The sequence below is a fragment of the Denticeps clupeoides genome, chromosome 5 (assembly GCF_900700375.1).
Source record: "Denticeps clupeoides chromosome 5, fDenClu1.1, whole genome shotgun sequence".
Classification (NCBI taxonomy): domain Eukaryota; kingdom Metazoa; phylum Chordata; class Actinopteri; order Clupeiformes; family Denticipitidae; genus Denticeps; species Denticeps clupeoides.
The window spans coordinates 25,152,133-25,173,004 of record NC_041711.1 but is presented as its reverse complement, the minus strand read 5'-3'; the positions used below and the strand labels follow the sequence as shown (position 1 = coordinate 25,173,004).

The following is a 20,872-nucleotide window of genomic DNA, read 5'->3' as shown; positions in this document are numbered from 1 at the left end:
ACTGCATATCATACTGTGTATGATTATGCATGTGACAAATAAAACATTACTTACCAGAATTCAAGGCCACAGAGAAAGGTTTAATTGGCAATGAATTGTTGCAATGAATACACAAGTGCAATAAAAAAATAATTGACATTAGGTAGATAAGAAGGCAACTTGACTGACAGAAACAAGGAAACAGAGGTGGTGCTGTGGTGCCACTTCTAAACTGAAGGGCGAGGCTGTGGATGGGTGACCTCTGAAGTGGCAGAGCTATTGAGAAGTCGAACAGAATAAGTAATTGTCGCTGTTCAGACTCTGCGCTGTGTTGCTCCCCCTCTCACTGTCTGTCACTAGGCCTACATTTCTTCACTTCTTTAAACATGCTGAAGCTCATGGCCCTCTGCTGTCCTCTTCTGGTGAACAGGCTGTTACTCTAATCTGTCTTTGTTAAACCAAATGTCATTGTCGTCTTTGTCTTAACAGGTATTCTAATTCCTAAATGGCTGAGAAATAAGGCCTTCCTGTGTTTTCTCTGTCATTCAGAGAGCCACAATGTGTCTGCTGTCCCTCTTCTCCCACCGCTTTTTGCACTCCTGCTCCTGGTACCTGTGGCTGCTGTGGTTGCCGGGGTATTGCTATGGCGACGGGAAAAAAGTGTTTCACACATTGGTGAGTCTTTCGGCTTCCCTGTTTGACATCTTTTCTTCTCGGAATCTGTCCATCATCATCCTGTTAAGTGTCATCTGCAGTGATGGAATCTGATGTGCACAGACTATGAGATGTTCAGATGGCTGAGTGGTGTGTGTGTGTGTGTGTGTGTGTGTGTGCGTGTGTGTGTGATTATCTACAAAGGAGTGGAGCAGTCTTTGTCGTACTACTCCGGAGAGGTGGAGAATATTTATGAGAACCCTGATGATCTGAGACATGTAAGAAAAATGTGAAAACCTCATGCCATGGTTCTTTTCAAATTTCACATTGATCTCATACTTATCTGCCATGCCATCTAATTGTTAAATAGATTTGCTGTTATATTTTACATTTATCATACTCTCTCACTCTCCCTCATCCCTCCTCTCCTAACAGGGTGCCGTGTACATGGTGAGAAATTGTTTTCTGCCCTCTGTACTAAAATACACACCTCAGTTGTTGACTTGTATGCATATTTCCATTTACTTATAAAATCCATAAATTGTGTGGCAGATTTCTCATTTATAACAGAACAGGGAAGCCATCTGCCTCTGCTGTTTTCTGTTCTTCACTGTCAACCCCTGCATTAGCAATATTAACAGATCGATTGCATCACACCTCCATTCATCCATAAATCCTCTCTTGTTCCCTCCCTCTCCTGCTGCTTTTTCATTCCCCCACTTCACCCACCCAAACCTTTCAGCATCTGAAGCCCAGAGGAGAGGACAATGTCTACAAGGAGCTGGACAGGTAAGAAATGAGCAGCCAGGTCACCTGAAGGCCACAGCCTTCTAACATTCATCATGGTTTTATATTTGGTGCTGGGCATTCATCACACAGTGACACTTTACAGACACTGTGGTATCAAATTTCACTGCGACAGCACCAAACTCATTCTCTCTATGTGTGTGTGTGTGTGTGTGTGTGTGTGTGTGTGTGTGTGCATAATGCTAATATCCATGTTTAAAGGTTATGTAATCATGTTTTATGTGATTTCAGATATGATCAGTGCTCTTCCTGAAGAATTTTATTACTGCCAGGGGGTAGGACAACATTTAAATGCAAATGTTGCATATTGCCAGAGCAGTGGAAGGCTGTGTCGGAAATCTGTATGATAAATTAATAAAATATCATTACAAATTTTGTCTGGAAAGTTTTATTTTGTTTCAATTAGCTTAAGCCCTGCATTGGAATACATTTTACCCCGCTTGTGTTTCCCCCAAGTTAAATAATGAGTGATTTCTGTGTCCAGCAGCAATTGCTTGTTATTATTACAGAGGCACTTGTAGTCACAGGACAAATGATTTTGCAGATTTGGATTGCAATTACATGGCCAGCAGCACTGTTTTGAGAACTTACAATGGCCATCTGCCATGCAATCCTGCGTCTCTGTTTTTGCTAAATGTCCCAGTTGCATAAGATTAAGCTGACCTTAAATACATTTAAATACATTTAGTTTCATCTTAAGTAATTGCAATTACATATTGCAACAGATGCTGAACAATTTCTTATTATAAAAAAAATTAAAAAATAAAAAATTATGGTCGTCCAATCTGCAGAGGCCTGCAAAGTCTGCTAGGTTTTTGTTTGCTGAAGTCCACAAAGCGGATATTGCTGATTTATACTAAAATAAGGTATGTACATAAGCACATCAGAATTCCAGTACAGTCCGTTTTTCTTCTCAGGAAGGACATCATGCCATTACAAGCAGGCTAACAAAATATTATACTTTCTTATTACTATCATTATTTCAAATCGATTATTATTGGAGCATATTCACATAAGCACATCAACATAAGCTGCTTGAATAATAAATGTCACTGATCGTAGGCAGTGACGTCAGCGCAAATTCTGTTTCGCGTTTTTTTTTTTCTTCTTCTTCAGCGGCGTCGCACCTCTCGGCCTCCGTCACCAGCCTCGGAAGAATGGCGGACTGGGTCTGGCTCCGCTGCCTCTTTGGGCCCAACCTGTACCGAACCCACCGCTCCGTGGAGCAGAGCCGCCCTGGCCGGAGGGTACGGCGCCGCTTTGTCGCGTGTAGATGTCGCTGGGAAGCACTGACGTTCTCTGCGCTGTAATGTCGCTCGTTTTCCGCGGAAGTGCTAAAGTGCGGACCGACGGAAACAGCGGGATGGCGGGGCTGAAATGACAGGAGCGGTTCCTGTTTCCACCCGCCGCCGCGCAGCTGACGCTTTTATTCCTTTTTTTTTTTTTAAAGTGATTTTCTGCAGAGCAGGTCTTCACGCGTGTCTGTTTCTGTTATTCACAGGGATGGAGTTACCAACCCAAGAGTCTGGAGAGGCACACCGACAGCATCCTGGGCTGGGTGAGTGGTAGCTGCAGTGCCCATCCAGGGGCTTCATGGTGACGTTGCTGTGTAGGTGGGCAAAGGTGACTCTGAGGTGCACATCATACGTGATGTGTCTCAATAACATACGTATGACGCACAAATGGCCATTATTGTATAATTACCCATGTACTAGTTTATTTTTTGCCATAATTTATCATCCACATCTGTTTTTTTGTTCGTTTGTTTGTTTGTTAAATGAGCTTATGTCATGAACAGTTCGTGTGGTAGGAGTAGGTAACCTGATGTGCCGGTGACCTTGTGGGTGAGTTCAGAGGTCAGTAGACAGGAGAGAGGAACTGGAGGTCTGGGGTCTGCATGACCTTCTACAGACCCTCGTGGCCAGTGCAGCAACCCGGTATTGCAGTGCATCTGTCTCTGGGGAAGTGGTGACGTAGAGGGTAATATAGCAGACCGGTAACTGAAGGGTTGCAGGTTCCAATCCCGAACCACCAAGGTGCTGAGGTACACTTGAGGAAGGTGATGCATTAGATGAAAGTGAAACCGTTTGTTTTTGTCTTTGTCATATGCAGCACGGGATTTGAACCCATTTCCGAAAGTTAGTCTATGTTGCTATAGAATCCAATATACACAATAGGATACTTTATCATCCAACCCTGGTTGCCAGGGACTGTAATTAAAGGTATCGCTTAACATTTTTGTGTTTTTGATAGGAATTTATTAGATCTGTTGTTGGATTTGATTTTCTGTTAATGAAGCATTGAGCCAATAAAAAAATGTAAGCACGTGCTTAAAGGCTAATTGTGAGTTATTTGTGGATAACAGTGGCTGTCATTGCCATCATTACTCTAATCGCATTATCCGTCCCATCAGGCTTCGGCTCTGTGGTCCCTGTCTTACTACAGCTCACCCCTGCTCCTCTGCTATCTCTACAGAAAAGGTATCCGTTTTTGTAGATTAATAGAATATGCAACGTATGAACTTAAAGACTGACCAGTTTGGCTTCAGAACATACGATTGTGAGCAGTCTAGTAGCAGTGCTAGTTAATGTTTGCTGGTCGTAATGAAGGTTCTGTTCTTCCGCAGGATACATCTGCAGTAGTAAGCTGGTTCCAGTCAGCCAGTATGTGGGCACTGCTCTGGTATGTCTGCTGGGAGTCGCCTTCCTCAGAGGTGAACATGGCTGATTTTGCACATCACATTCATATTAGAATGGTGTTATGTAACATTAGAGCATCTGTGGTGGTGATTGTTCCATGTGGTGTTTATACGTTGGAAAACTTATCAGTTTTCAACAGAAAAATATCAGAAAAATATATATTCACAAAAATAATTTTTGTTTATTTTTAAAACCTAAACTTCAAGGCTGGGGTCGTTGGCGAAACCCAGAGTACCTTCAGTTCGTCAGCGTTCTACATGAAGCTAGAAAGAACCACACCCCCAGCAACAAGGTGAAGCCACAAAGGATAATTTCCAGTTAGTCCAGCAAAGCTAACTCTAGATGCTCCAGCAACACAGGGTTCAAGGTCAATGTAAATAGCCAAGGTTTGTAACAGCTTTGTGTTTTGTGTTTCTGACTTGACCCTTTGCAGAAGAAGCTGGCCTGTTATGACTTTGACTTCTCTCACTGGCCGGCAGACTTTTCCTGGAAAGAAGCCAGTAATCCGTGAGTAGCAGTTTTTATCTTTGAGGTAGTGGCATTTAGCTTTAAACTCACATTTTTGGACAAAAAAAAAAAAAAAATCAATGTGGAAATGTAATTACGTGTCCCCTGCCACCTTCCATTGACCTCACAGGAAGTTATCCAAGGCAGGTGTGTCTCTGTTAAAGCCAGAGCCGAAACACAGGGGAACTGCTGACACTGTGCTGAACTCCATGCGCATGCTACCGTGCCACATCATCAGGTAACTGTGTCTCACATCACAAACTCATGACCATTACCATGGGCAGTGGTGGCCTAGCGGTTAAGGAAGCGGCCCTGTAATCAGAAGGTTGCCGGTTCGAATCCCGATCCGCCAAGGTGCCACTGAAGTGCCACTGAGCAAAGCACCGTCCCCACACACTGCTCCCCGGGCGCCTGTCATGGCTGCCCACTGCTCACTCAGGGTGATGGGTTAAACGCAGAGGACAAATTTCACTGCTGTGCTGCTGTGCATCACATGTGACAATCACTTTACATTAAATTAAATATTGCCAGTGTTGAGAACAACTGGCAGTGTTTACCTTACAGCAGTACTAAACATTGGTAACTCTTTTCCATACATGAATTAACGTCATTATAATTGATCGATTTAATAAAGATAATACAATAAAATTTTTCACACTTTTTTTCACACTTGCGTTAAGATGATATGGTTTAATTGAATCACTGTAATCAAATTATAATCACTGTTATCAACCTCTCGTCTATCTTGGTTTCAGGGCCATTTTAATGCTGTGTTTTCTATTGGACGCCCTACATTGTACAGCACTTTTTTTTTTGTTCTTTATGATTACGGATACTGACTAGTAATATTTCAATTGTCTCCTGTCCATTCACTTTATAATGATAGAAGCTGACTTTAGTGATTGCTTTCGGAGGTAGGATACAGCACACGGATAGTCCAGTTCCAACATAAACCAGTTCGATGTCAGGACCGGCAATTCATCACATTTGACTAACAACGACTAACCACTTCACAGGGATTCATTTAGCCACTGAGCACTGATTGGCTGACACACATATCACTCATGATTCCTGCTACAACGCTGTTATTATTAAGTAGCTGTATACCTTTTCCTCCAGTAACTAACTTTGTAATTAATTGTAATTAATTTGACTGTAGCTTCCTGATAGCACACTCATTTGGGAGGAGGATGCTGTACCCAGGTTCTGTGGGGTTGCTGCAGAAAGCCATGAGGCCCATGCTGCAGCAGGGACAGGCTCGGCTTATAGAGGAGGTAAATAAAATATGGCAAACACACTACAGTGTATTGTCGGATTAATCAGTGGAAATGAATCACATGTACGGATGTCCTTTATCATGATGATTGTTTCTGAATGACTAATTAATTGGTAAGTAATGTGCATAATGTCTTACATTACCGTGGTATCGGAAGTAATCAGTTGTAGAACGATGCAGTGCATTGGTAATCATCTGGCAATTACTGAGTGACTGGATTAAAATGCTTGACTAGGTCTGTCTGCCCAGTCAACCATCATCTTCATGATTCAGCTTCTGAATTTTAATACATTTTATTATAATGTGGTTTAATTAATAATTACAAGGCTTCAGTGGATCTCTGTATCGGTCTGCTCCCTTCAGTTCGATGGCCAGAGGAACAAACTGGTGGCATGTGATGGGAATGAGATTGACGCCATGTTTGTGGACCGCAGAAGAGAAGGAGGGCGGAATGGGAACACTTTGGTAAGAATGAAAAGTGTGAAGCAAACGAATGAGGCTAAATGTATTTTTTCTAAATTCTAAGTAGATTTCTTTCTGGCAGGTAATTTGCTGTGAAGGAAATGCCGGCTTCTATGAGGTTGGCTGCATGAGCACTCCCCTGGAAGGTACATGTGTCTGTATACTATATAGTGGCTTGGGATCTTGTTCTCAAACAGTACAAGAAATTGCAATTGATGCAAATTATTGCCAGTTATAATTAAAACCACACAAAGCCATTTAATATTGTGTAGCTGTTATACAAAGAGAGGAGGCATGGGTGGTATTTTGGGGAAGATTGCTTGTTGAGAACAGATATTGAGCAACCCAGTGTTATGTAAACTTTTAAAATAAAAACATAAAGTTCATCTTTTGTGTGACAATAATTAGACATAAATGAAAAGTTATTTTCATACAGCAAGTGGTTCTTTCTTGTTTTTATCTATTTATTATATTGATTTGTATTAAATGTGTTTTGTAGGTGGATACTCTGTCCTTGGCTGGAATCACCCAGGCTTTGCAGGAAGCACGGTAAGCACGTTTATTGGTTAGATTTTCATGAAAAAAAAAATAAGGTACCTGCTCACCACTGCCCCGCAACAATGATCTGAACTCATTAAAGACTGTAGTGTTTGCTTCACCTGAATGTAGCAGTGGTGTGGGGGGGAAATCCTCCCATTTATTAACTGTAATGTGCCATTTTTCCTAAATCCACCACTTTATAATGCTCTTCTTTCCTCTTCCAGGGAGTACCCTTCCCTCAGAACGAGGCCAACGCCATGGATGTGGTGATTCAGTTTGCGGTGCACAAGCTGGGCTTCCAACTGAGTGATATAATGGTGTATGCCTGGTCTATAGGAGGATTCACAGGTAAATAGCAAGATTTAAGCAGCACGCCTGCATGGCTGTACCTAGTCTGTGATTGGTGCACTCTCTTACCATTTCCCTGCCTCCCTCAGCCAGCTGGGCTGCCATGTCTTACCCAGAGATCAAAGCTCTTGTTCTGGATGCTTCCTTTGATGACCTCCTCCCCCTTGCCCTGAAGGTCATGCCAGACAGCTGGAGTAAGTGTAATACTTTGCAGCGTCTTGTATTTTGCATCTTCGTCTTGACATTACTTGGTATTAAAGATGAATGTCTCTGCTCTCGCAGGACCGTTGGTGACGCACACTGTCCGGCAGTACATGAACCTCAATAACGCAGAGCAGCTCTGCAAGTGAGTCCTAATGGTTTGAGGTTTTCCTTTTCAAGAAGTCTTTTCTTATGTTAACCAATGTGCTTGTTCATCTGACATCATGAAATGGACTGAACTTCTCTTCCAGATATCATGGTCCAATATTACTGATCAGAAGAACCAAAGATGAGATTATCACCACCACGTGAGTTCCTCATTCTCAATACTTTACATAACATAATTAACATAATAGATACATAATATAAAACTCTTGCTATAGATACATTTTATGTTGTGATCCTGCAGTATAAAAAAATAGCAGCACAGTTCACACCTTCAATGTTTAGTGCAGACCATATGAATTTTGTCTCAATATATTAGCATTATCAATGACATTTTGTGTTTCCCTGCAGGGGTCCAGAGGACATCATGTCCAACCGAGGCAATGACCTTTTACTCAAACTGCTCCAGTTCAGGTCTCAAATTTATACACACACACACTGCATTCCAACAGCATTACATTAGTTGCCATGTATTTGAGTCTGAATTAAGATCACTTTTTTTTTTTTTTTTTTTTAAGGTACCCAAAGGTCATGACAGATGAGGGCATCAGGGCAGTCAGGCACTGGTTGGGAGCAACAAACCATGTGGAGCAAGGTGGGTAGTCAAACACTGGTTTCACCAATAGCAATTGAAGTGTCAGAACCAATAATCAGAAAAGCTACACTGCAATGTTTAGGGACCCCAGTTTTCTCTGGACCTCCAGCCTGAATGGACTGACACTGCATGAAAGTTAAGATTTAGTAGTGATCAGGTAGTTAGCAAATTCTGCCTTTTTATGTCCGTCAGCCTCGGTTTATAGCAGTTATGAAGTGGACGACGACTGGTGTACCTCAGTGATGCAGTCCTATCAGACAGAGAGAGAGACAATGTACCCTTGGAGTGTTGGTGAGGAAAACAATTGAATCTTATAACTGAGAACACATTTCAACCACTCAAGTATATGAGTAATATGAACAGCAATGTTAAATAAGTGATTTTCTTCAGTGATGTACAGTGTGACTGTGTCACATTATTTAAAGCACAGATAAGAAAATAATTTTTGATTGTAAGGACCAAAGAAGAATGTCTAATTTTAAACCAATTTTTCAGGCGAAGACATGGCCCCAGAGGCTAGACGGCAGCTTGCCCTTTTCCTGGTGAGTGCAGCTCACCTCAGGTACTGCTACTCGCACATCATGCAGTTGCCCTGAATATCTCCCGTTTCTGGCTTTAGGCACAGAAGTACTTGAGAAATTTCGAGACAACGCATTGCACCCCCCTCCCCTCCACTGAGTTCCAGGACCCCTGGAGACTGCAGAGAGCTCCACAGGGCGATAGAAGGGCCACATGGAAGAGGGAATGAAAGGGATGGAGCAAAAGCCTCCAGTGGGAATCTGCTGCAGATGACAGACTGGGGGTTACTTTTTTTTTTTTTTTAGGGTAATAATGAGGTTCCTCCATGCAGCCAATTCATGCGAAATTCTTTTTGTGTGGTTGCCTGCAGTGTCTTGCTTGGTTGTGGAGTTTATTTATTTATATATTTTCTTCTCATAAGTCACTGCCTCAACATGGCACTTGCACATGTTTGGTAAATCACTGTACCCTAAGATGTGTGAATGCTGCCAATGGCCTCTTCTCTGTTCATGGGGCTCAGTACTGTTTTTATTTGTTCCCAGATTTTGTGACATTATGAACAAAAAAATTGTACCAAGATAATATTCAGAAATGTTACAACATGCATAATAAATAGTGGTTGGAAAAAAAAGAATAAGTCTTATGTTCAACATTTGAATTGCATCTGAGCGAGAAGTGCATTTATTTAGCTCCACAAAATATTTTAAAAATACTCAGACATGAGAAAAATAGTGACAGAAGAGGGGGTGGGTACTGCATTACATCATTCTTTTGAAGTTCTCTATGGCTTCTATTGCTTTCTGCAGCTCTGTCTGGCTCTGACGCAGCTGGCAAAAAAAAAGAGACAGGATGAAGTTCAGGATACAATGTCAAAGTACATCAATCATAATAGACACAAATCAACATTTTATGGTTAAGTGTTTTATTCCCCATATCAGGACTGGCAGATCTTTCAAGTAAATGTCACCACAAAAAACACCTGTATCCCCATGCAAGTCTTAGCAATCACACCATCACAGCACTGGCACTTTCACCGAAATCTTATTCACCAGCTACAGAATGTGTATAATTATTTTCTTAACTGGAATTTTAACACATTATTTCATTATCTTCCCCCTCACCTTCTCAGCATCCATCTCCTGCACCTTAATGGGCACTTTCTCCCTGTAGTCATTCTTTGCCATCTTTTCGCTCAGTTTGTCCATCTGTTTCACTAGCTCTCCCTTCTTGGCAGTCAGCTTGGCCACCTCCTTTTCAATGTCAATCAGACCCTAAAGTGTGTCACATACATTTTAGGTGGCAAGTCTTTGAATAACAAACACATTGAGGAAATGTTCAGTAATACAGCCATAAATACATATATTAAAAAAAAATTCACCTGGTTTTATATAACAAATAAATAAAAAAACAAATCTACCAAGAGCCTTCTAACCTTGAGCATGAGATGGACTGTGCATTTGTCAGAGGCAATGGCTACTGCACAACCTTGTGGAATAGCAGCATCAGTCCCACAGACAGCATGGATGGCCTGAGAGTAAGAGAGGGTCTGGAGCTGCAGGCTGTACTTCTGTACCAGACATGTGCTTTCAGAGTCAATACACTGGAGGTAGCCTGAGAGATGGAAAGAAATGGTATCAAGAACATGGGTTACATGGTGTCCTTCTCAATGTTGAATATGTTAATTTTGAGTCTGTGGACTCACAATCAGCGCGGGTCTTGGTCAGGTTGTAGTCTGCCCTGAGTGAGCGGATTGTTCTGACCACAGTCATCACAAACTCCATCTCTGCGTCCACCACCTCACTGTGCCAGCAAAACTAAAGGCACACATCAGATTATTACACAAGCCAAATAACTAAACTATTTTCAAAACTGGTTATCCTCCTCAAAGTCAAACTGCAGATTCTCTGCATTCTGACTGGCGATCAAAAAGTTAGACAGAACTATAATACTAAATATTACATAAACTAATCCTTATTTATAAAATATTGCAAGTGACCCTCAATATAAAATCTCATCTCTAACCTCTGAACTCTCAGGGTAAGACGTGACTGAGATGCTTGGTGGACTGTCCTTAGTTGAACGTCGTGGCAACCGCTGGAACAGTTCCTCTGTAACAAAAGGCATGATGGGAGAAAGCAGCCGGAGCCCCACATCCAGGCAAGTGTAGAGGGTCTGTCTGCAGACATCTGCTTGACTTTGGGCATCAGAGTCTCCATCCGATCGACTCAGCACTGGCTTCACACATTCCTGAATAGAGGAGAATAAAGGAAGGAAAACATTTGCTCATCTGAGTGATATGTAAAACATGATATTGCTGATAAAGAACTCTGATAAATAAGATTTGCATTTATATTAAGCAAGACAAAAGTGAGGGTTACCAGGTACACATCACACAGCTCATAGAGCCAGAAGTTGTAGATGGCTGTGGTGATGCCAGGGAAGTCATAGGCCTCAAACCCAGAAGCACAAAGAACTACAGCAGCACTCAACCTGGACAAGATCCAGCGGTCAGAGACGCTCTCAGCACCACTCAACTGAAAAATAAAATAAGAGGCTATGAATGTTTCCCCCTCATGGTTGATTGTAAACTAAACAACCCATCGGTTCTGCTTGTAGGCTTGCCTACTTGAGATTTCTCCAAGGGTGCAAAGTTTTCACCAAGTGCCTTCATGGCAAACTTCACTGCGTTCCACAGCTTATTGCAAAAGTGTCTATAGCCTAGGATCCGGTTCACATCCAGATTAATGTCCCTTCCTGAGATTAGACAGACAGAAAAACATAATTGATAAAAACATCAAAACATTTCTTAATGCTGAACCTACAGCTGACCCAAATTGGACCCTTTTTTGTTCTGTACACTATAATACTTCAATGCACACTGTGTTATTTATATCTTGCCTCTGATTTTGGTGACCAGAATTTCAACAGTAAAATGAGTTGAGTGCTGTGGAGAGCTCCCCCCGGGCCAAAATATTTCATCCTTTCTACCTCAAGTGATCAATAATCATTTATCATGGCAGACTGAAGAGAATATATTCTGACGGGGGGGCCTCAGGTGCCAACATGAAAATCACCACTATAAGCCATGCTCCAAAAACATAGTAGATGATTAAAATAGATAATTGGAAATAAAATGGGCAGTTCATAGTGTTCACCTTGGCTGGTGTAAGCACACAGAGCAAAGCGGAGGGCATCAGTGCCACACTCAGGGATCCCGCTGGGGTAATCTGATTTCTGTATAATATAAAATTGTAATATAAGCATATCACCAATAAATGACTAATCAACTATATAACTACATTTTATTGCTATGCATGACTAAAATGCAGACGTACCTGTCCTTGTTTGGCCTTCTCAATCTCCAGTGGGTCTAGATTACTGTCTGTTAGCTGGTTGTGTAAACCCTGAATTAGATGACATGTGGTCAGGCAGGGTCATAAACCAGTCAACAGTAAATAATGACACTGACATCTGCAGATATCTGAGCAATCAGTGGCTCTTGGGACAGTTAAAGTTCTGGTAGACAGCTCACCTCCGCTCTGCTCAAGCATATAAATCAAAGTGAGGGTCACAGAACCTAAGAACAGGACAGGCTGTTTACCTCCAAAGAGATACCGGTGATGACATCCAGTGGGTCAATAACGTTGCCCAGAGACTTACTCATCTTCCTGCCATGGGCATCTCTTACAACTGCATGCAGGTACACCTGAGATCAGACACACACACTTAATGCATAACAATATCAAATGAGCATGTGTATGAGGATCATGCAAATATAACAAATCAACAGCAGTAGCTCTCACACACACACACACACACACACACACACAAAACCCTCTCACCTCTCTGAAGGGAAGTTTGCCAGTCAGTTTAAGGCCCATCATAACCATGCGCGCCACCCAGAAGAAGAGGATGTCATGTCCCGTCTCTAGCAGTGTCCCAGGGTAGAACACATTTAGATCCTCACTCTGTCAGAAAAGCAATTTAAAGAGATTACTAAATAATTAGAAACCTTTTAGTGAATAAATTTTACTGGGCATGTTTACAGACACGGTCTCACCTCATTGGGCCAGCCAAAGATGGATAAGGGGAAAATACCAGAGGAGAACCAGGTGTCCAACACGTCTTCATCTGAAACAGGCATGTCAAAAGTCAACCAACTCAGACGGTCGCATACACCACAGTAACTCACTGAAGATACCCTGCTTACCCTGTCTGAGGGAGATTCTCTCTGATGACACATTAAATCGCTTGGCTGCTTTCTCTCTTGCCTCCTCTTCTGACCGCCCGCTCACCCAGTAATGACCGTCAGTGTCCTGAGAGGATTATAAAAATGCTCTAAGAATAGGAAACACAACAGAAGAAAATAAACATACCTGAAGGCCATGTTTTATACATACCTCTCCAGGTTTGACTGATGAGTGATCAACAGTGATGAAGTAGGCAGGGATCCTGTGACCCCACCAGAGCTGTCGAGAGATACACCAATCCCTGTAGAAATTAAAGGAACAACTATGAGTCAGTCACAAGAACAAGCAGCAGGGTGTATGTCTTTTAACTACAATTTACTAAGATTTTTCTTCTATTCAAGTGCTGAAGTTCTCCCATGCTGCAGCACTCAGAAATTGTTTCCTGTAACCAAAAAATATGCTGTTGTACATTGCACACCCTGCCTATATCTTCTTTTTTACTTATTGCAGTCTTGCCACCTCACCAGCAAGTTTTTTTCAGGCAAAAATTGACATTTCATTAGAACTAAATCTTAAAAAAGAAAGCTCATTTGACAGTCATTCTGCCAAACCTGATGTTGTCCATCCAGTTGAACCAGGTTTTGAGGTGGTGGTCTGGAATGATCTTCAATCGGCCGTCCCTCACAGCATCAGCTGCCTGCTTTCCCATCTCTGTGCAGTCAACGTACCACTGAGGCTTCAGCAGAGGCTCCACGATGTCCTTAGAGCGGCTGACAAACAGTAGATACACTTCAACACTCACTCCTTAACAGTAGTTTTTACTTCCACAGATACTTGAATAATACATTATTTTAGTAGGCTACAATAAACAATAAAACTGTAAAAATTAAACAGTTTATGTAAATGGAAAACTGTAAATAAATGAACAACCATGATAGCATTAATATGTATTATTCCCTTCTGTTCTCAAAACCATTTTTTGCCAAATAAAGCTGCTGATTGATAAAGAGCTGTTGCTTTACGTTGTGCCTAACTCTGTCCAATCAGTGTCTCAAGAGTGCTGTTGCATTAACGCAAAAACATACATTTGGCTTTTAAGTGTGGTCAAACAGGCAGGAATCTGGTCTTACCTGCACACAGGCACCACCATGGGATTGTCCTTGATCTCCTTAAACTGGCCCCGGTCCTTCAGGGCCTGCAATACTGCCTTCCTTGCATCAAAGCGCTTCAAGCCCTGTGCAAATGTGTGAGAAAAGGTTGGACATGGGGTGGCAAGTAGCCTAGTGGGAAGACCACAAATTCTCAGGTTCAAACCCTGAGCGATACACTTGACCCCGAGTTGCTCCAGTGGGTCTGTTTCTGTAACAATTGGCTCAGTCCTGTGTCTGCTAAATGCTTTAAATGTAAAAATACCATATCCAAATTGTACACGGTTCAGCTGCAACATTCAACTCAATATAAATATATGTGCTTCAGTAGCTCGTCTAAAAGATACCTAATATGTTGCACTTTTGCTGGTTGTCCGTGACAATGCCCTGCATAACAGTTGCACCTTGAAAGGCCTGCCGTTTAGGAGATTCTCTGACCCAGTCATCGAGACATCACAATTTAACTGTTGACTTGCTATATAACATAGGCCACTGACTGATGTGCATATAATGTATGACCGTACAAGCTAAATCTATTAGAGTTATCTATTAAACAGGTTTCTATTATCTATTTGAACAGGTTAGTTGGGCAAAAGTTCAGTACCAGGAAGGGAGGAGGCACATTGATAAGGTATCCATTCTCATCCAGAATGTTGATGAAGGCCAAGTTATGTCTAACCCCAACCTCATAATCATTATGGTCATGGGCTGGAGTTATCTTCACCGCACCTAAAGGGAAAAAGAAAAAAAAAGATTGAATATACGTTTCCAGGACAAATTATTCTACTAAATTGAACAAATAGATCTGAATTTGAATACTTTTATACTACACATCAAATAATTAAAATTCCCTTGGAAAATTTTGATGCTATTGACCTGTTCCAAAGTTGATGTCCACAAACTCATCAAAAACGACAGGCATCTTTCGGTCACAGAAAGGGTGTATGATAGTTTTTCCTTTTAAATGCTGAAAGGCAAAATGAGAAGCAGCTAATTTACACAAGAATGTATTACTACATAATAGTTCAACAGTTCACCCAGATGGAGAACAGTATATGTGAACCTGGTATCGAGGGTCACTGGGATGGACGGCCACAGCTGTGTCACCCAGCATTGTCTCTATACGAGTGGTGGCCACAATGACTTCTTCATCTGAATCACACAGAGAAAAAAAACTTTATCAGACACCTTTTCCCAGAGGATTAAGTGTCTTGCACAGGGACACAATGGTAGCAGGTGGGGTTAGAACCTGGGTCTTCTAATCCACTAGGTTACTACCACCCAACAAACAGAATACAATCTTGGCAAAACAAGACATATTACTTCAAACCTCTCACCTGAACCTTCAATCTTATAAGAGAAGGACACAAGCACTCCAAACTCAACCTTCTCCTTGTACCCTGGCACTGGCAGCAGAGTCCTACCATTCAGCTCTTTCTTGTCCACCTTGGGAAGGGTAGAAATATGCATTTTCAAAACATGAAAAAACGTTGCGTCGAAAGTAATGATTTGAGAGTAAGAGTATACTGCATCAGGCCGCAGCTAACCTCTATATCTGAAATGGCAGAGTTCAAGGTGCAGGACCAGTTGACAAGCCTCTTGCTCCTATAAATGACTCCCTCCTCATGCATGCGGATGAAGGCCTCTTGCACAGCATAGGACAGTTTCTGCAGGAGAAACAGGAGACATCAAATAAGATATTTGAAAACGATTTAATTTCAAGTCACTAACAACACATTTGCAGAAATTACAAAATCTGGTTTAGTCTGTTTTTACCTACCGGTCATATTATCAATTAATAAAATACTCACACTGCGGTGGAAATCACTGACTCCTTGTGACACAGTTTAAAGAATTATATGAGGGTCATGAATGATTTGAATCAGGCCAATACTCACCGGGTCCATAGTGAAGCAGGCTCTCTCCCAGTCCAGAGATGAACCAAGCTTCTTCAGCTGATGGTAGATCCGATCGCCTTTTCTGTTGAACAAAAATGCTTTATCAGCTACATATACATTTCCTCATTCCTAAAATGTCTTACGTACTCTGTTAAAAACATTTTAGTAGTTTGCGATGTTAATGTACAGTACAGGCCTTTATTTTCATGACCATTTACATTGGTAGATTCTGACTGAATGCATCAAAACTATGAATGAACACATGTGGAGTTATGTACTTAACAAAAAGTGGAGACCTGGCCTCCACAGTCACCGGACCTGAACCCAATCGCGATGGTTTGGGGTGAGCTGGACCGCAGAGTGAAGGCAAAGGGGCCAACAAGTGCTAAACACCTCTGGGAACTCCTTCAAGACTGTTTGAAAACCATTTCAGGTGACGACCTCTTGAGGATCACTGAGAGAATGCCAATAGTGTAGAAAGTAGTAATCAGAGCAAAGGGTGGCTATTTTGAAGAAACTAGAATATAAATATAAAAACTAGAATATGTTTTCAGTTATTTCACCTTTTTTTGTTAAGTACATAACTCCACATGTGTTCATTCATGTTTTGATGCCTTCAGTGAGAATCTACCAATGTATATGGTCATGAAAATAAAGAAAACACATTGAATGAGAAGGTGTGTCCAAACGTTTGGCCTGTACTGTAGTGGTAGTCAGGATTAAATGTTCCAAAAGTACTGTCCATAATGTCAACGATTGTAATGAAACCAGTTTTACTCAATCAATTCCCCTCTGCAATTCACTCCAAAACCCAAAAGTTCCATTCAGGTTCAACTCTGGGAGGAGAAAAGTGATTCATCTGCAGTGACCATTCTTCTGTACTCACTCATTCTTCCATTTCCAGACCTCTTCAATAAATTTCTCCCTGCCCAGGTCATGTCGACTAAGTCCTCTCTCTCTCATCAGTTTCTTCTCTACTACGACCTGTGTGGCAATGCCGGCATGGTCACAGCCTGGGTTCCACAGAGTTGTCTCACCCCGCATCCTATGCCTGTCACATACATCAAAGGCCATATAATGTAAACGGCACGGCAGATTTATGTCATGTATAAATAAGATCTTATTTTAGATTTCACAATAAAGATGAATTCCAAAGTAATAATCAAATTACTTACAGTGTACAGCTCTAATTCTATGTTGGATCCATTAATTGTTATTTAATTAAGACTCATACTCTAGTGATTTTACACATTTATAATTTTATATATTTTTATATTTTTTAATGCTATACCTATATATTTTTTCTGGAACATACTGCTATGCACTGGGAATATGATGTCCTGTGCACAATGTTTTTGTTTATCTTAATAAAAAAAATCGCTATTTTATCACATTAGCACAGAAAATTTTTATATATATATAACATTATGGTAATAAAAGTATTTCTGGGATACATTACCATCTGGTCAGACAATCCTGAATGGCATTGGTCAGTGCATGACCCAAATGAAGAGACCCAGTGACATTTGGTGGAGGAATGCACATCATGAATATTCCACGAGGATTTGGTTCACTAAGGCTTTTTCGCTATGGAAAATTCAACAGGATACTTTTATCATAATTCAGGCTTGAACAAGCATAGGTCATTCACAACTTGCATTTTGAGATTCCATCTTACCCCATACTCTGGCTTAAAAAAACCTTGGTTTTCCCACCATGGGTACCAGGCAGCCTCTACATACTGAGGGCTGTAGGAGTCAGGGAGGGGACTGATGACATCTAGATTAGCAGAATTAAAGCAGAATTAATACACATGATATGTTACTAACATGCAGACATCATGTAAGAAACAGTGCAAGCACTTCACCTTTCTTCTCTCCTGCAGGGGTAGGGATGCTGTAGGTGATGACACCCAGCTCCTTCTTCTCAGGTTTAGCCTTCTTCTGCAAGAGAAAAACACACACACACCACAGAAGGTTTAAGAAATGCATTTATTAATTTAAAAAAGCACATATTACAAGCACTGTAGATCGATGAAACATTCTGGCAGTACCTCTGTTTGCGTCTGCTGCTGTTTCTTCTTCTCCTCCATCTGTTTCTTCTGCTGGAACTTCTCCATCTTCTCCCTCTTCTTGGCTTCTTTTTTCAATTGTGCTTCTGTCTTTGGTGGACCTACAGCAAATAAATAAACTTTGAGGGTCCTGAAGTAAATAAATACATTGAATTCATTTCTATTTCTGAAACCAATCTGAAAATCTGAATTTAGTGCCTCGCCAATGGCTGTACCTTCATCAGCACATCCATTAGCTGCTCCATTGACTGCTCCGTTGTCGAGTGGGGGCTCAGATTTAATGGCAGTATTCAGAGTGACTGGCACCATCTTCTCACACAGTGATATTCTACCCAGAACCTTGAGAAACTGGGGCTGATTCACACATGTAACAAACCACCTACTGACATTCACCAGAGACTTCCTGTCAGACAGCTCCAAGGCCTGAATTAAAGATGAAAAGTTAAATTGCATTTCTATTTACATAGGAGTTGTCTAAAACTAAGACATGCATGCAAAGATGCTGAATGTTTTATGATTTGGTACAAATTTTTTTATTCCACCTTTCAGTCACACTGAAGGAAAACACTTACGTATTTGAAAGGCAAAAGTACAGCCATGGCCACAGCAATATCTGCAAGAGACAGAGTCTCTCCCACCAGGAACGTTTGGGGCTCAAGGGACTTATCCAGAGCCTTCAGCACACGAATCAACTCAGCCCTGGAGGTCTGCTGGAGCTGAAGAAACAAAGAACAATTGAACAACAAGGAAAAACAAGTTCCATATTTATATGGCAATATTGTTGCCCTGTTCAATGCATATTAGAGGCTCACACCAAAAAATGTGAGATAAAATGTTATAACAAACGATGACTGATTAAAAAGTAATCCCCTGTGGGTGCAGTGGGCAGCCATGAGAGGCATCCGGAGAGCAGTGTGTGGGTATGGTACTTTGCACAAGGGGACATCAGTTGCACCTTGACAGTCTGGAATCTAAACCCACACAAGGCTCCAGAGTTAGACCCGAGCCTGACAACCAGCCAAAACCAAACATTATTGTGGCGGCGAATGTCGGCCAACATGACTGTAGTCTTTTATACATAATTGTTCATGCCCCCCCCCCCCCAGTACACATTGCCAGTGTAACCAGAATGTAATTGCCGGAAGTTAGCGTCTGTTTCACGGCCTCAGCATCTATTTTCACGCTAATCAATATGCTCACCTGACCACTCATTTACTGCACAAGCCCAGTGCCTCCTCTACCCTGCTGCCTTCCAGCAACAGGCGGCAGCCAACAGATCATCAGGCCGAGAAGATGATCAAGTTCAAGCCCTTAAAACACTTGCACTTTTAATTTTATCTTGTATTCATTTCAGCTCAGTAAAGCGCTTCAAGCACCAACACTTTCAGTAACTTACAATTCTTCCAGAATTAACTATTGTTAGTTAATCACTTACAAGTCAACATTGCCAACATGGACAGCAATTTAACAAACAAACAAATAAATAAATAAAAACTGCGTTGTTAAATGAGAGTCAGAAATTTGGTACACACAAATGCACCCAGTGCAGTAAGTCTGCTTCCTTAGCCACTGGGCCACCACTTCCCCTCTATCTCCTGAAATTTCATGCACAATTAAATACAAACGAACACCATCACAATAGTGACAACTAACGATACAAAATCTGTGATGCATGTTTCCACCAACCCCAGGGTCTTAACAACCAATTTTGAACTAATAAAATAAAGTGGTAGTAACCTAGTGGGTAACACACTCGCCTATGTACCAGAAGACCCAGGTTCAAATCCCACCCACTATCATTGTGTCTCTACTGAACCTACTGATTGGAACTCTCTCTGGATAAGGGCATCTGATACATGCTGTAAATGTAAATGAAATCTACTTAAATAATAATGAAAAGATGGATGCATGCTCAAATACCTTTTTGTCCACTCCCACCAGACCAAGCAGAGGGAAGACTACAGAGCAGGAGATGGGGATCACCTCATTCTCTGCAAAACTAAGCCACTGCCAGACCTGACTCTCCTGCTGGGCACCTGCACCAGTCCTCTTGCCCTGCCAGGCCAGGTACCAGGCCACTGCACTGGGACCAGTCAGCACAGCAGCCTCACTGCCACCAATGACCAGCGCTGGTCGAGATTTGGCAAGCTGCTTTGGGGGCTCCTCTGTGATGACCCGTGGAGGAGAGGGGCAGAATTCCGACGCCACCAGTGCGAGGAGACTCTTAAAGTCATCAGGATGTGAGGAGACGTATAGCGAGTCCATTGCTGCTACACAATGAAGAGAGACGTTTTGTGCATGTATGAGAAAGACCAGAACGTACAAGCACTAAGTAAGGATTTATACTGAATATATATATATAAAGAAACAAACAAACGCGATCAAACACAACACTTCAGTTTGACAACTAACCAGTCTGCTTGCTACAGATATGACGTCAATTTCGTTTACATCAAAAATTATTGACAAATATGTATTGCTTGACAGAGGATCAGGAAAGTCATGCAACGACTAGTCATCGGCTGTACAGTTTAACAAACACTGACAAGTTAAAGATGCTGCAGCGCAGGTTAACTACTTATGCCGGGTAAAGCTAATTGGCTAAAGGAACTTGTTCAACCTGCGCATTCCATTCAAATAAATCAACATTTTTTAAAAAAAAAGGCTACATATGTGAGGGCTTTTAGAGTAAAAGTCAGTGAATTTAAACGAGCTTCATTCGAAACCATACCTTCTGGTAGAGGTAAGAAACGTCAGCCTAAACGCACATGCAGCGGAGCCGCACGAATCTCCAACACGACCGTAAAGCTATC

The 20,872-nt window shown here is 41.6% G+C and overlaps 3 protein-coding genes across 8 annotated transcripts in view; 2 read left to right on the top strand and 1 right to left on the bottom strand.

The window, feature by feature from the left end:
* g6fl (g6f-like) overlaps window positions 1–2,652 on the top strand; it is a 13,101-nt gene extending 10,449 nt beyond the window's left edge. For 2 of the 5 annotated variants that reach the window (XM_028979451.1, XM_028979449.1), the window contains 5 exons: window positions 529–654; window positions 838–911; window positions 1,069–1,083; window positions 1,204–1,422; window positions 1,672–1,962. In XM_028979451.1, the coding sequence (XP_028835284.1) occupies window positions 529–654; window positions 838–911; window positions 1,069–1,083; window positions 1,204–1,422; window positions 1,672–1,677 (440 nt within the window). In that variant the 3' untranslated portion in view covers window positions 1,678–1,962. Of the gene's footprint in view, window positions 1–528; window positions 655–837; window positions 912–1,068; window positions 1,084–1,203; window positions 1,423–1,671; window positions 1,963–2,556 lie in introns of those variants that run through there. The other 3 variants (XM_028979450.1, XM_028979453.1, XM_028979452.1) reach the window with 3 other exon arrangements.
* Window positions 2,563–9,402, top strand: abhd16a (abhydrolase domain containing 16A, phospholipase). The gene is made up of 20 exons (XM_028979455.1): window positions 2,563–2,687; window positions 2,942–2,998; window positions 3,854–3,920; window positions 4,067–4,153; window positions 4,346–4,431; window positions 4,573–4,646; window positions 4,777–4,884; window positions 5,806–5,920; window positions 6,286–6,387; window positions 6,467–6,530; window positions 6,884–6,933; window positions 7,149–7,272; window positions 7,362–7,466; window positions 7,555–7,618; window positions 7,725–7,781; window positions 7,990–8,052; window positions 8,157–8,233; window positions 8,426–8,524; window positions 8,729–8,775; window positions 8,853–9,402. Exons 1-20 carry the CDS (start codon window positions 2,598–2,600, stop codon window positions 8,979–8,981), a joined length of 1,665 nt encoding a protein of 554 aa, XP_028835288.1. The 5' UTR covers window positions 2,563–2,597; the 3' UTR covers window positions 8,982–9,402.
* Window positions 9,310–20,872, bottom strand: vars1 (valyl-tRNA synthetase 1). Of its 2 annotated transcripts, none has more exons than XM_028979447.1 (31): window positions 20,791–20,872; window positions 19,980–20,329; window positions 18,632–18,775; window positions 18,275–18,482; window positions 18,042–18,160; window positions 17,856–17,931; window positions 17,667–17,767; window positions 17,448–17,575; window positions 16,875–17,039; window positions 15,989–16,070; window positions 15,638–15,757; window positions 15,428–15,536; window positions 15,154–15,242; window positions 14,967–15,057; window positions 14,695–14,819; window positions 14,073–14,176; window positions 13,554–13,712; window positions 13,153–13,243; window positions 12,963–13,068; window positions 12,813–12,883; window positions 12,595–12,720; window positions 12,354–12,458; window positions 12,088–12,156; window positions 11,908–11,986; window positions 11,379–11,506; window positions 11,131–11,286; window positions 10,775–10,999; window positions 10,455–10,566; window positions 10,185–10,363; window positions 9,874–10,023; window positions 9,310–9,579 (listed from the first exon to the last, which is right to left on the bottom strand). In XM_028979447.1, the coding sequence occupies exons 2-31, from the start codon at window positions 20,322–20,324 to the stop codon at window positions 9,511–9,513; spliced, it is 3,831 nt and encodes a 1,276-aa protein (XP_028835280.1). In that variant the 5' UTR covers window positions 20,325–20,329; window positions 20,791–20,872; the 3' UTR covers window positions 9,310–9,510. The 2 variants fall into 2 exon arrangements, with proteins under 2 accessions (XP_028835280.1, XP_028835281.1); XM_028979448.1 differs by having other exon boundaries at window positions 19,980–20,326.